Genomic DNA, 14768 nt, shown 5'->3' with positions numbered 1-14768 from the left:
TGAGACAAGTTATGACAGCTGGAATGAGCCAAAAGCACCTCTTTCAATGAGTCCATCAGCACTTCATTCATATCCTCCTCCACTTGCAGCTCCATGCAGAGACCTGTATGTAAGGAAAGCAAAATATTAAATATGAAAGATCGGACTTTACAACTACTCAGCTGGTCTTGATTAAAATCTAAAAAAAAAGAAAGAAAAAAAGTCCAGAAGGCAGAGTGGTTATCCCTCCAAAGCGCAGGAATGAATCAAACCTCTTTGATTACAGAGTGTGACTTTCATGGGAGTTTAAGAAAGAGGGTGGAGTGTGAGAGAGAGCTTTAGGTAGTCTCAGTTCACTGGTTAGGTAACATTGCTGATGAAGAAGGAGACTCATCTTTTCCTGTGTGGTTCAGGCTTGTCATACCACAATGTCAGCCATAACAGATGGTACAACTCCAGTGTCTTCTGCTCCAGGTTCCTTGAACAGTTTTGATAAATCAAAGTTCCTGAGGCATTATTGATTCCAAAAGATGTTGGGCATTCAGGCCTTGTTCTTTAATACTTTGATTATATATGACTTTGGTGTGGTTTGGTCACATTTCTTGCTATGGAATTCACCAAAGCCAACAAACTCAGGCCAAACCCACAGAAAATGTTGTGTGTCTCCTCCTAACTGCCTTTTGCATAGGAGAGCACAGTGGTTCACTGTGAGTGAAGGAAACTTGACTTTAACACCAGGGAAAGCCTGTCTCTAGGTTGCTAAGGTAAAAACTAATGGAAGGTAGAAACCAAGAAAAGAAACAACAGATCCCCTTCCTGGTTACCAGAATGGATGGAATAAGTACATTCTGCACTTTTGCCCTTCCTTGGGACTTGCAATCTCAAGATATCACCATTACATTCATTATCCATGACTTTCACATTTACCTGGAGTCCACTGGCTCTTTTGCTTCAGATTGCTTTGAGTTTCTGCAAATATACTCAGACACAACAAAAACTTATCCTTATGTCCTGTTACCAACCCTATACCAATTTATTCACAGGGTGAGTGTATTCTTTATGTGATGAAAGGAAACTCTGAGGAGTACACTCAAGGAACTCTTGGGGTGTATCTTCTGAGAAATGGAAAGGTGTCCTTTCCTTAGTCACTGGTCAGATATCCCTTGTTTGGTCAATTAATAGCATCACACTCTATTTTCTGAATCTGGTGATCAGCTGAAACTATTCATTATCCCAATGATCAAGAAAAACTTAAAGACTGGATTCTAGATCAATTTCTTCAAGATTCAGACCTTACTCCAGAAGTTGGTGTTTCTTTGTAGATTTGAGATTATTTACTGGGACTGACATGCTGTGTGGGATCTACAGACCTTCCTTGAGGAAAGATCTTTTGTGCTACTGAGAAAACAGGATAATTTCTATTAAAGGGAGTGGAGTGTGTCAGGGTCCAGTCCAGGCCTTCAGGAATAATTCTAACACATTCATGAGGGACCATACAAACAATATCTCCCATGATACAATCAAGAGCAATAACCTATTTGTACACTCAACAATCCTCAAAGTAGACTTATTGTTCAGGATCAAAAATTAGCAAGGACATTATAGGAAAGATCACCTGTTACAGCTTGGAGGAAAGAGACCATGCAGATCTCTGCTCCACACATACATCAGTGGTGCCTGTGGGACTGTTGCAGTCTCCACAACCACACTACTCTGGTTATTCCTGTGTTCACCATCCTGAATTTTCACTGAACCCCATCAGAAATATGACTGATATCAGTATAATTCTCTTTTAATGAACTACTACCAAGCTGCATCCAGAGAAGAGACTTCATACTCACCCAACAGGTCAAACTTGGGCAGGGAGGTTGGTGGATATCAGGTAGTTCACAGTAAATGGAGGATGTCTTATGAGCCTCATGACTGAGTCCTTCGGGGCTTCTTCAACTTCCTCCTTTTCGTCCTGTCCCTCTTTGCACAGCCTGGTGTGATGAAGTGTATGGTTAAACCAAGAAAGACTGAATGCAAGAGTCCCAGGTGGTTCTAAAAGAGGCCTAAGGGAGTGGTCACAGAAGGTCAGGGGAACTACCTTCTAAAAGAAAGAAACTGGTCCACCTAGGATAATGGCAGAGTGCTGCTGCTTTCATGGCAGAACATAAAAGAAGATGCACTGACTAGAAAATGAGCTGAGGATGATGGATTCTCAATGCTCCCTATCTGATACAAGCAGGACCCACAGCACACACAGAGAACACAACAGTGGCTCCAACTTTTCTATAAATTGCATCGATTTATACATATATCAGAAGTCAATGCCCTTGAGACATTGCAGAATCCAAGAGGTTTTGTGCATTCTAGGATTCTTTCTCTGTATATTGTGAATAGCTTTCATTTTTTTCCTGGTTCCTTAGTATGAAATCCCTGTCAATATGCTACAGCCAACCATGCATAAACCAGGTATACATCTCAATCTTAATTATCCACACAAGAGTGTAGACATAGATTCTGAGTTTAAAAACTTTAGTGAAGCTGATTATTTCTACTCTCATGAAGCCCATCATAGGACAGTTCCCAAAAAGATAATACACTAAACTCACCCATTTATAAATGCTTCTCAAATAAATGGGTGAGTTTAGTGTATTACTTTATTTTTTTTAAAAAGAGAGAGTGAGAGAGAAGGGGACAGAGAGAGAGAGAGAATTTTAACATTTATTTATTTTTTCTTAGTTCTCGGCGGACACAACATCTTTGTTTGCATGTGGTACTGAGAATTGAACCCGGGCCGCATGCATGCCAGGTGAGCACGCTACCGCTTGAGCCACATCCCCAGCCCTAGTGTATTACTTTAAAGCCGAAGAAGATAACTTGGGCTGTGGCCATAAAAAAGACTTGGTGAAACTAATAAGAGCAGGAAAAATACAGCAAATTGTTGGAAATTAGCTCTTAAATTAGAAGTAATAATTCAGTATCTTTCTTCCATTTATCAATCAATGTCCCTTTTTTATACATTTGTGTGAGCGTATACATACACACAAATACACAGGTATTATATTTTAAATGATATTTTGTACTTAGTTTTCAAACATGAATTAAAGCCAAATTTTGTTTTATAGATTTTGTTGTTAAAAATGGAAGTGTACTGGGCTGGGGATGTAGTCAAGTGGTAGTGTGCTTGCCTAGCATGCATGAGGCACTGGGTTTGATTCTCAGTACCACATAAAAATGAAGTGAAGATGTTGTGTCCACCTAGAACTAAAAAAATAAATAAATATTTTTTAAAATGGAAGTGTACTCTTTATTTCTCATTGGAAAGAACACATAGAACTTATGGTATAGTATTTCCATATAATATACACACACACTTCCTGGTACTTTCAGTCATCTATAGATTCTGCATAAACCTAATACAATGTAAATGTTAACTAAATAATTTGCATACTGTATTGTGTATGGAATGACAAATAAGCCTGTACATGTTTAGTATAGCTGCAGCCATGAGAGGCCCGACTACATACACAGTAAATGACCTGTAGTTGATTGAAGCCACAGATGTGGAAACTGCAGATACAAAGGACTCAAGTTGCTTTAAGACCATTTTATGTATCTGCATTTGCTTTCATGAAAAGAAAAGCTTTAGTTTAAGATTTTGGGGAAGTGTTACTATTTAATTGTTTTATGTCCAATGAAAATGTAAAACTAGTTGCTTGAAAAGTGGGTTTTTTTTTAATAATTCTCATTTTAAAATCAAAAGACCCTGATGATTTTACACTGAAATCTCTTAATGCTATTAACTAGGTTTGCTATCCTTATATGCATTCATGAAAAAATCCATAAAATGTGTTTACATAGGTCAGTTAACAGCTAGATTAACTTTCATTATTTCTAATGTTTAGAAGGTGAATTATATAGGAATCTGTATGACTGAGGATAAGTTTCCTATATTTGATTTCTGGCAGTTTTATAATCTCTTATATTTCTTTGAAGAACTCATAGACATATAATGCACAATATTCACACAAAACTAGAATGCACTGAATGCAAAGATTACTGTTTTTTGAAGAACTGAAAATTCAGTTTGTCAGCAAAACATTGTTCTACATGTAAACATATATTTTATCTATGAAAATACACAGCACCACTCAAACTAATTAATGCATTTTAGTGCTCCATAACAATCTTATCAAAGCCCTTGTTTAATACTATCTTCTTTCCTTGGTAAAGTGACTAGATCAATTGGATTCAGTGTTCCAAATAATCAATTAACATTATGACAAATCAAATTTTTAGAGTAATCTGAAAAGAATTAAGTGTGGACTGTATCCATTCTTGTTCTTTTATTTTGTGGTGTTGTGTTCACAATGTGTCTTTGTATATTATTTAATGACATTAGCAATCATGTTATATCTCAAAAGAAATGGTCTGGGCTTAAGCCACTTCATGAATGTTAAGAAGACAATTTTGACATAGGAATTTGAGTAAAATGGTTTCTAAAATAATTAAAAAATAGTATAGGCAGATCTTGGAAAACTTATAGAATATTCATGAACTATATGCAATTATAGTATATAAAACCAATTTATATAGCATAAAATTCAGGCCATGATAAACAGTAGGTAGTGTGATCACTCACCAAGGGAGAAACAGGAATGAAGTTTTGCTTCATAATTAATAACTGACTGCAACAGAAGATATTTTGAGACTCATAATACTATTTCCATTGTGAAAATAGAATTGAACTATTTTATTGGGGGAGAGTAATTAAGCATTGTGAAATATATAGAGCACCTGTACTTATTTTTAATTAAATATTATTGATTTCATGTTTACCTGGTGAACTTCCAAGTACAAACTCCAGGAAAATGAGGAATTTGCCAATACAATCTTAAACAACTTAATGGACACAATGTGGGAGAAATGATGAAATAAAATCTAATGGGCTAATTGAGAATTTTGGTTATTGCACTAATAAAAATACATAGAAATTTTTTGGCTCAATTTAAAATAATCTGACAAATAGTAGAACAGAGGTCAAAACAAATTGTTTTACAAGTCGTCAATCAATACTTGTGACTCTGAGCCAATAGAAATCAGGGACATAAATTCTAAATAAATGTCAAAGATGATACTTTTTAAGTTTGCCAGAAATTATAATTGTAGGTCAAGAGTTTGGAACACTTTTCCTCTACCACACACAACTGACTAGATATCCTTAACAAACATTTTGCTATGAATGCTTTGGGCAGGGCATTATGCTTGGGAGTAAAAAGAGGAGAATTAATGATGGTAAATGATTTATATTTCAGACAGGAAACCTGTCACTTCTGTTGTGACTGAGAGATAAACAGCATAAAGATTTTAAATTATGAATTTAGAATGCACCTTAAGTTGCCAAACAGTAAGAGGAGCTTAGGTTTAACTATTGCCCATTTTAGGAAACTGCCAAAAACTTTTGCTCCCTCTGAAATAAACATTTTTATAGTCCTATAAAAGTTAAAATGTGTAACTTGATGACTGATCAAATAGAACATTAATCTGGTTTAATTTTACTGCTTTAAATACTAAAATGAAAACAAATAATTGTCATTCATCAGAGGTCTCCTTTTTGTAAAGAATTGTTTTACTATGTAGATAGATGTATATATGTGTGACACTATGTGTGTGTGTGTGTGTGTGTATGTGTGCATAAACACACACATGTGGGCATATATAAATATGCATCTATATTATCACACTAGTAATATATTCACTTATAGATATTGTATCTGTGATGGCTCTGCACTGGCTTTGGTCTGTCTTTCATCTTTCATTCACTGTTGTATTGAGATGTATAGGATATCTGGGCAGGATTACTTCAATGGTTGTCAGGAAGAGAGTCAAAGTAAATTACCTGAATCATGAAGAATGCAAACCTGTGACCCTGAATATTTTATCTTGGTGCTGGAATGAACTTAGGGAAGAAACTTTACATAAATTTATCAAGCACATGATTTTTTGCCTTCAGTCCTTTATTGAATTACTTACAGCTCCTCTAACAATTTTATCTTTTTTTAAAAACTACCAAATTCAGAAAGCCAAATTATTCTTCAGTAAAAATTATTAGAAATTTTTATTTAGAAAAGAAAAAGATGTAGCTACCTGGAAACAGGTAGAGTGCTGAGGGCCATTACCAAGTAGGTATTGACGCATCGTAATCCTTGCCAGTGTACCCCATGTTAAATGGACTTGCCTTGGAAATTTGCTGCGACCTTGCTTGTGTGTTTGAGAAAGATGACCCTGCTCAAGGTGATCGAGGGTGGATCCAGGTTTGAGGAAGTATCCTGCAGGTTTGAGGAAGTATCCCGGTCCTTGGGCTTAGGGTGTTCCCTGTTTAAGGCGTTTCCCGGTTTAAGAATATTGTTTTTAGGGAAGTTGAGGTTGAAGATTATTGCTGCTGGGATTAGGGTGTTCCTGTTGCTTGTTCCTGTTGAGTTCTCGTGAGATTAAAATGGGATTTGAAAAAAGCCTCGTGGAGTAGGATTTGGGATCAGACATATTGGAGACTGCCCCTGAACGTGTGTGGAGGCTGATGTGAGATCGGGAATAAAGAATTGCTGTTTGAACCTACAAAGCTGTGTGGTGGTTCGTGATTCTGTTCCAAGCCGAGACATTGGCACTTGGCTTTTGGCAGTAGAGTCTGTATATTATTCTAATAGTTTGTTTCAACTCTTACATTCTAAATTTTATGTCAGAAATTTGCCAAAATTGAGAAAAAAACTTGGGCTCCAATTATTGACGTCAATTTAATGTCAGTATTCATTAGTGACACAGATTGTATATCCATGACATGAAAGACTGAAAGCTCTTGAGAAAGCTTTCACCTGTGATAACTTTAAATGCTTTAGAAATGAAGTCACTTTCCATCATAATTTAAGAATTTCTAGTTGATACCACTAATGAGAAGCAATAATATGGAGAGAACAAAGAAAAAAACAGAATCAGAAAGTGGGAATTAAAATTTCTTTATATGATCGCTCCAATTATATCTCCCAATTCAAAGGTAGTTTAAGAAATTAATGAGAAAGATTTACTGTGTATGGCATAAAGTCTTAACTTTCATACTTCAACATCCTGAACTTGACTCAAAATATTCCTTCCCATCTAAGTCTTTCTGATGTGAAGGTTTGAAAAAAAAAATCACTGAATTACTGCTGAGACTGATAGCTACTAATCTGTGGAGAAATAAACAATTTGTTCCTTTAGATGATGCAAAATTGATTTAGGAAACAATAAAACTTAGCAGCAGAGGCAAGCCTGGATGAGGAGTGAAAACAGACTGTAGAGAAGCGAACTTTAGGGCCTACTTTTACTTCTATTAGGTGCAGGGTTTCTGGTTTTATTTCCAGGTCCTTGATCCATTTTGAGTTTTGTGCATGGTGAGAGATAGGGGTTTAATTTCAGTTTTTTGCATATAGATTTCCAGTTTTCCCAGCACCATTTGTTGAAGAGGCTAGCTTTTCTCCAATGGATGTTTTTGGCATCTTTGTCTAATATAAAAACTGTAATTTTGTGGGTTAGTTTCTGTGTCCTCTGTTCTGTACCATTGGTCTACCAGCCGGTTTTGGTGCCGATATCATGCTTTTTTTTTTTTTTAAACTACTACTCTGCAGTATATTTTAAGGTCTGGTATAGAGATGCCACCTGCTTCACTCTTTCTGCTAAGAATTGCTTTAGCTATTCTGGGTCTCTTATTTTTCCAGATAAATTTCATGATTGCTATTTCTGTTTCTATGAGGAATGCCATTGGGGTTTTGATTGGAATTGCATTAAATCTTTATAGTGCTTTTGGTAGTATGGTGATGTTGATAATATTAATTCTGCCTATCCAAGAGCAAAGTAGATCTTTCCATCTTCTAAGACTTGATTTCTTTCTTAAGGGTTCTGCAATTTTCATTATATAGATCTTTTTCCTCTTTCATTAAGTTGATTCCCAAGTATTTTATTTTTTAGAGGCTATTGTAAATGGAGTGCCTGTGACTAAATTCAATCCCCAATAATTCCTCCCCCAAAAAAAGGAATAAAGCATTTAACTTTCATTTGGGCACAAAGTGTGATTATGGCTGACTTAGACATTTGTTCCAGACACTGTTCTGAGCATAGAACTAAGAGAATCCAGAGGAGTGAGGGCACATGAGAAATGCATTTTATTAATGGAGCATTTTAACTTGCTGCTGCTCAAAGCAAAGTGGTCTGGTATTAGCATTTTTTTTTTCAGGAACTAAATTAAGAAACTAAATTCTTTGCTCTGGATGTTTCTCTTCATCCATTGCATTATTCTAGAAAAAGGTAATGATCAGTTGAGGGGTATAGGGAATAGAACTCTAGAAATTCAGCTAAATTCTTCATTTAAAAGTTAACCAGACTTTTAATTGGCCTTACATTTGCAATCATTATCTTTTTTAAAATCAGAATGAGCTAGATGCATATCAAAAGGGTCTGCTAGTTGATACCCATCAGGGTACAGGCAATAAGTGGAGTTTTCACTGAAACTGGTTTGAATGTGGCTTTGAAATAAGAATTTCAGCATACAAAAAATAAAAAGGTCAGAATATCAAGGTAAATAAACAAAACGGAGACATTAAGAAAAACAAAGAGAAAAATGTAAAACTGACAAACGAAAAGAGTTTTCTTTTTTAAAAAGAACTGAATAACATAAATAAAAAACATATTCCTGCAATGATTACTCTTGGGTTTATAATCACAACCACTTATGTAAAATATTTTTTGAATTTTTTTCTCAAAAACCTATTTCTTAGACTTAATTCACATTTTTATGAGTTCTGAAACATTTTTCTTAAGTACCTTAAAAAATTTCATACTTCTCACATTATACTGTAATAGTCTTCAAACTTGATATCTCAATATTTTTGTTTGTTTCCTATGGCCCTTTGGCTTTATGTATGTGAACAGGACAGAGGTAACCTAACATTAAAGCATATAATCACATATTAATAAGGGCTACAATGCATGGGAAATTGTTTCACAGCATATACAGTGAAGGCACTGGGGCAGAAGGAGACTTTATTTCAATAGGCTAGTCAAGAACAGCCTCTTTTTAGAGGTAAATATTGAGCAAAGTGTACTGTGGGAGACAAACCTTGCACTTGACTGAGTCACACTCCCCGGCTGGGTGCTGAGAAGCTCAGTCACAGAAATGTGGCAGAGCTTTCCCCACCCTTCTTGGGTTTGAGGGTTGGTGTCTCCTGCATGGGTGTGTCTTGCTACAGCCCCATGAGTGAAGCTATGCTCACCTATTCCCTGTTTAGAATAGAATCTTTCATGGAAGTGCTTTGTGTGTGTCCCCTTCTCTTATTGTGCCTTTGGGTGTGTCCTACCCAGGGGTCAGTCAACCTGCTGACAGTGGACATCATGAAGATAGACTCAGCCCCCTGAAATCTGACCCCTTGCCTCATTTGAACAGCTTCTCCTCAATAAAAGGGGTCAATGCATGCTCTTGCTCTCTCTCTCTTCCTGCCAACCCTTAAGGTTAGAGGAGCCATCACAGCAACCCCAAAGAAAAAGGTATTTTTGTCTCTTGTGTGATTATTTTGTGCATTCCAGTCAGCCCAGTTTACCTGGAGTGCCCCCTGAGCCTTTTAGTCCTGAGAACAGAAACCCGGCAGTGTACAGTAAATCAGGTAGCAAAACATAGTAGAGGAACTAGCAAGTTCAAAGCCACTGAAGTAGGAACATTCTGGAAGGCTTCATGCAGATCCAGGTGGACAGCCTTACTAGAAAGGTACAGGAAGACAGAGAGGAGGAGATTGAGAATGTGATGGTAGGGCATTGTAGGTACACAGCATAATCTAATTGATATTTTTAAAAGACACATGGTAAGAACGGAAAGAGAAAAGCTAGGAGATTCTCCCAGTAGTCCACTGATGTAAGATGAAGGCCTGCATGAGCTGGCCTGCAATGCAGTCTTAGAAGGTGACTAGGGATATATTGGCAAGCAAACTTGATGATGGATTGTGTTTGGAATGCAGGGGGAAGGGAAGAATCAGGGTTGAAAGCAAGGATTTTAAAAGAATAGTGAAGTAATAGGGATCCCAAATATAATGAGAGAGAAGTTTGGGGTAAAACAGGGTGGGGGTGTGGAAAATTGAGAATTTTGTTCTGACATGTCTGTTAGATATCAAGAGTAGATGTTTTGGGCTGGGGATGTGGCTCAACTGGTAGAGCGCTCACCTGGCATGCGTGCGGCCCAGGTTCGATCCTCAGCACCACATACAAAGATGTGTCCGCTGAAAACTAAAAAATAAATATTAAAAATTCTCTCTCTCTCTCTCTCTCTCTCTCTCTCTTTAAGAAAAAAAGAATAGATGTTGTGTAATAATCAATTTGAGATGTGAATCTGGAGAGCAAGAGATGTTTGGGGCTCACTGATACATTGATTGTATTTTTCCATATGGAGAAAACATCTAAGGATTATCTCATTTTTACTTCTTACCTGTACATTACTTATGACATATTTTCTCCTGTCTTGGAATTTGACTTCAGACTATATTATTGTCTCTGAAAATATACAATATTATTCCTTGGACATTAGGCACATATCTGATTATTGTACATGATTGAACACTTGTGATATGTAAGATTTATAAATATATAGAAATGAATGAGTTACAACATGCCTTTTCCAATTCTACAAAGTTTGCTTCCTTTTACTATATTCTATTTCTTCCTTCCCAAAAATAAAAACTGGAGATAAAAAATAATATTTAGATACTCTGAGCAAATATTATAATATGCAAAGTTATTTAACTTAGTCTATTGTTTCCTGGAAAATACACACCATTTTAAGGAAAATAATGTTACATGTAATGCAAATTTATTATTTGCCTGGTTCTGCTAAGATTGGTAGAAGTAACACATATTTCAAAGGATCCTTGATCTAGAGTTTATAAATTTGCACAGAAAATATGATACCTACATGCAAAACAATGAGAACAAGGAAACAACACAGCTGTGAATACTCAAGCACCATAATTGGTTAAAAAAGAAAAAGATATTATGGTGGTGCTGGGTTTTCAAAGAGGAAACCATATGCAGATGTGTGCAGAGAAAACTTACTGTGCAATCTGAAAGTGAGCATGGCTTACCCAGAAGTTGACCCCGGATGATCCAGGCATTTTCCCCAGCCACTGCAGCTCTTGCATGCTGCGCACTCATGTACTGTACAAATGCATAACCTCTGTGAACTGAGCATCCAACTATTTTCCCATACTTTGAAAAAACGGCTTCAATGTCAAACTTCTTGACAATGGCTGAGTTTAAATTGCCAATGAAAACACCGGAATTGATGGACCTGAGGTCATTATTGTTGGTGATGCTGATGGCCTGTGTGTTGTCAGTCATGGTTAGCTCACCTAGTTTTAATCCTTAAACAAAGAAACAAAAGAACACAGTCATAAGGGAAACAAGTAGATACACAAGTATCACTGGCTTTTTTTAGCTTTTCAATATTATACTTAGGAAAGCTTCAAATCCCAAAGTTAGTAATATAAATGGTATACATTGCATGGCTCAATGTAACAAAAATACTCAACATATAAGTTTGAATAAATACCTGATTCACTTATCCAAAATTTATTTCAAAAAAATGACCAAATGCTTTTTTTTTCTTTTTTCAGTTAGCCGATCCTTTGATCACTTATTCTATATTTAATTGACTTTAAATTATTTTCATAGAAAATAATAAAGCTCTGTGGTACCTTCTTTTGCAATTTCCAATCATTATCAAATGCAGAAAATGAAGAATAGAATACAAAGCAAGGTGCACATGTATAAACAACTTGACAATTCACTTGAAAAATTACCCAAGCTCTTTGTTTTACTTTGATATGTAAATTAATACAGGATTTTTTTCTTCTTTCCTACTGTAGAATACATTGCTATGTAGGTAAAATAGACATAACATAGAGAATAAGAAAGAATGGAGGAAAAGAGGAAGAGAAAGAAATTTCATTAATTTGAAATTACATGTGGAAATTGTCATCTATTTATTTTTTTCTTCCAAACAAGTAATAATACTTCCATTGTTGTAGATATTTACCAACTAAAAATATATATCCTCAGAACTTGTAGAGAAGCAGTACAATCTTTCCAAGCTTGATAAAACATAGCCAGTTTTTCTTCTATATTTGCCTTCATATAATTAATGTTATGAAGAGGTGGTCAAACATAAAGATGGTGGAATAAGATGGACATCATTACCCTAAGTAAATGTATGAAGACATGAATGGTGTGACTTTTCTTTCTATACAACCAGAGAAATGAAAAATGTGCTCTGTATATGTAGAATATAAATCATAATGAATTCTGCTGTCATATAAACAAATTAAAATTTAAAAATATTTTTTAAAGAATGCGAAAGTATAAAAAAAAAGAAAACACTACTGTAAGGTTAGGCTCCACTTAAGGGAATTTGTTTTCAAGTAGAAATTTGTATGTCATAATCCTACCTGAAAGTGTCAATGGTGCCAATCATTTATTACACTCTTCCTTGAACTTGCATGTTTACAAAGAGTTTCCTTTTTCTATAAATTTAAGGGCTAAAGGAAAGGTTCAGTGATAGTCCTTATGGGCAAGGAGAATATCTCTACTACAAATCTTCTACTATAATTTGCCTAGGCTTTTGCTTCTGATAAGAGTACACAATTTATCCAGCATTTTTCTTCTACCACAACTTTTAGTCTCATTTCAGAGCCACTTCAGTCTATAACATAGATACCTCCACTTAGATCCACATTGGTTTACTGAAAAACACAAGAGGTCTTGTATCCTAAGAAATATGGGAGGTATTGCCCTTTATCAGGACGCCAAAGCCAAGTTAGTCCATATTTGCTACAAGAATTTCTGGAATAAACTGCCTTTTTGTGAGTATGAAAAACAAATTCCATAACAGAAAAAATCTGGTGAAATATGGAACATAGCCATGTAACCTCCAATTACTCCTTGAGAACATGCATTTTTATTTCTCCATTTTCTAAAACAGGTATACATGTTATCTATTTCAATATCAAAACCCTATTATCAGAATCCAACAGTTAATTCCATTAAAGGCTGTGGAAGCAAAAAAAAAGTACTAAAAGAAATTATCTGAGCAAGTATGACAGCCAGAATCGAAGATTATTGTCTTATATCATCTTGTTATTCTGAATAATTGTAATATATGTGTGTGAGGTTGTATATTCTGAACTTAGTCCTATCAACAAAAATTAATTATTTGACAGAACTAATTATTTTGAGTTTCAAAATTCACAGGCAGTGATAGAAACATTTTTATATGCAGACCTAGCTTCCAGGCCACATGTCAGAACGCCCAGCATCACATTTAATTCCCATTAGTAGTCCAGTCATTATTTTATTATGATTATACAATCTTGTAAAATGTCCTTTTTTGGGGGCTGGGGATGTGGCTCAAGCGGTAGCGCGCTTGCCTGGCATGCGTGTGGCCCGGGTTCGATTCTCAGCACCACATACCAACAAAGATGTTGTGTCCGCCAAGAACTAAAATAAATAAATATTTTTAAAAAATGTCCTTTTTTATGAAATGCAATCAATTTTCATCTAATAACATTTTAGATGCCAAGTATTTAGAAGTGACTCTGAAGAACAAAGTTATTTCCTGAAAATGTTCATACTAACATACAAATTAGCACCAGACTGAAGGCAAGGACAAAACAAAATCAAATATAAAGACTGGATTTTAAATGCCACTACTAATACCAGATTAATTTTGAATATTCCTATTTGTACTGGAGTATTCATAACAAAAAGAACATTTCTAGTTTAACATCTTCAGAATAAAGTTTTAAATTGTAATCCTTAAAATAGTTCATTTGAAAATATATAGAGAAATGTAACAAGCATGCATAAAAGTTTTTTCATCAGATTTGATTACATACTTATTGTAGATATTTATAAGTTATTCACCCCTGATTATCAGTAAAGTTTGCTAGATGTCATGAAGTAAAAGATCTGAAAAAAGATTCTAGAATAAACACTGCCACTGGAAAAGACACTGAAAAGCAGCCGTTTGCAACATTTTGAAAATCTGCTTTCATATTTCAGTTTTATAAGAAGTAGTTTTAAGTATTACATACATGATGATAAATTTATACTTGTCTCCTGTAGTCCTGAATTTGGTACAAAGAAACTACTTTAAAATCACATCAAGGGCTGGGGATGTGGCTCAAGTGGTAGCGTGCTCACCTGGCATGCATGCGGCCCGGGTTCGATCCTCAGCACCACATACAAGCAAAGATGTTGTGTCCGCCGAAAAACTAAAAAATAAATAAATAAATAAATATTTAAAAAATTCTCTCTCTCTCTCTTTTTTAAATAAAAAAATCACATCAAATCTCAAATCGAGAAAAGTAGTTTTTTTTTTTTTTTCCTTTTGATAAATGAGCATGTGTTTTGCAATCTCTCAGCTCACAGGAGTACAAAGTTAGACCCTGAACATGACTTGTGGCTGTCTTTGCCTTCCTTCAGAGCTCCCAATCACAATGAAGAAGTACACTGTAACACAGTACTGAGATTCAATAGTTGAACACCTGCAAAATATGACTGATTAATTGGTTAAAATGTAATCATATTCGTTAATATAATTTAAGATTAAAAATAATTCTCATATCTTACTACTGATTTTCAATATAGCCCATCATTTTGATTCTTTAATACTTGGTATATTTCTCTTAAAAAACATATTGGGAAAGGACAGTTTCATTGAGATAAGGACAAGAACA

The 14768-nt window shown here is 35.2% G+C and overlaps 1 protein-coding gene across 1 annotated transcript; it reads right to left on the bottom strand.

Moving 5' to 3' along the window:
- Window positions 1-1825: 1825 nt before the first annotated feature.
- LOC144257401 (RNA-binding Raly-like protein) lies at window positions 1826-14277 on the bottom strand. Its single transcript, XM_077803730.1, has 3 exons — window positions 14233-14277; window positions 11118-11396; window positions 1826-1961 (listed from the first exon to the last, which is right to left on the bottom strand). The coding sequence occupies exons 1-3, from the start codon at window positions 14237-14239 to the stop codon at window positions 1897-1899; spliced, it is 351 nt and encodes a 116-aa protein (XP_077659856.1). The 5' UTR covers window positions 14240-14277; the 3' UTR covers window positions 1826-1896.
- Window positions 14278-14768: the final 491 nt, after the last annotated feature.

The sequence above is a fragment of the Urocitellus parryii genome, chromosome 11, assembly GCF_045843805.1.
Source record: "Urocitellus parryii isolate mUroPar1 chromosome 11, mUroPar1.hap1, whole genome shotgun sequence".
In the NCBI taxonomy this organism is placed as follows: domain Eukaryota; kingdom Metazoa; phylum Chordata; class Mammalia; order Rodentia; family Sciuridae; genus Urocitellus; species Urocitellus parryii.
The sequence above is the reverse complement of the archived record's forward strand: the minus strand, read 5'-3'. Positions and strand labels throughout refer to the sequence as shown.

What these genes read in the sequence shown, in the direction of transcription:
- LOC144257401 (XM_077803730.1), bottom strand. An exon ending in CATCCGGGGTCAACTTCTGG is followed by an intron (nt 1,962 to 11,117) that starts GTAAGCCATGCT and finishes TCATCACACCAG; the next exon opens with GCTGTGCAAAGAGGGACAGG.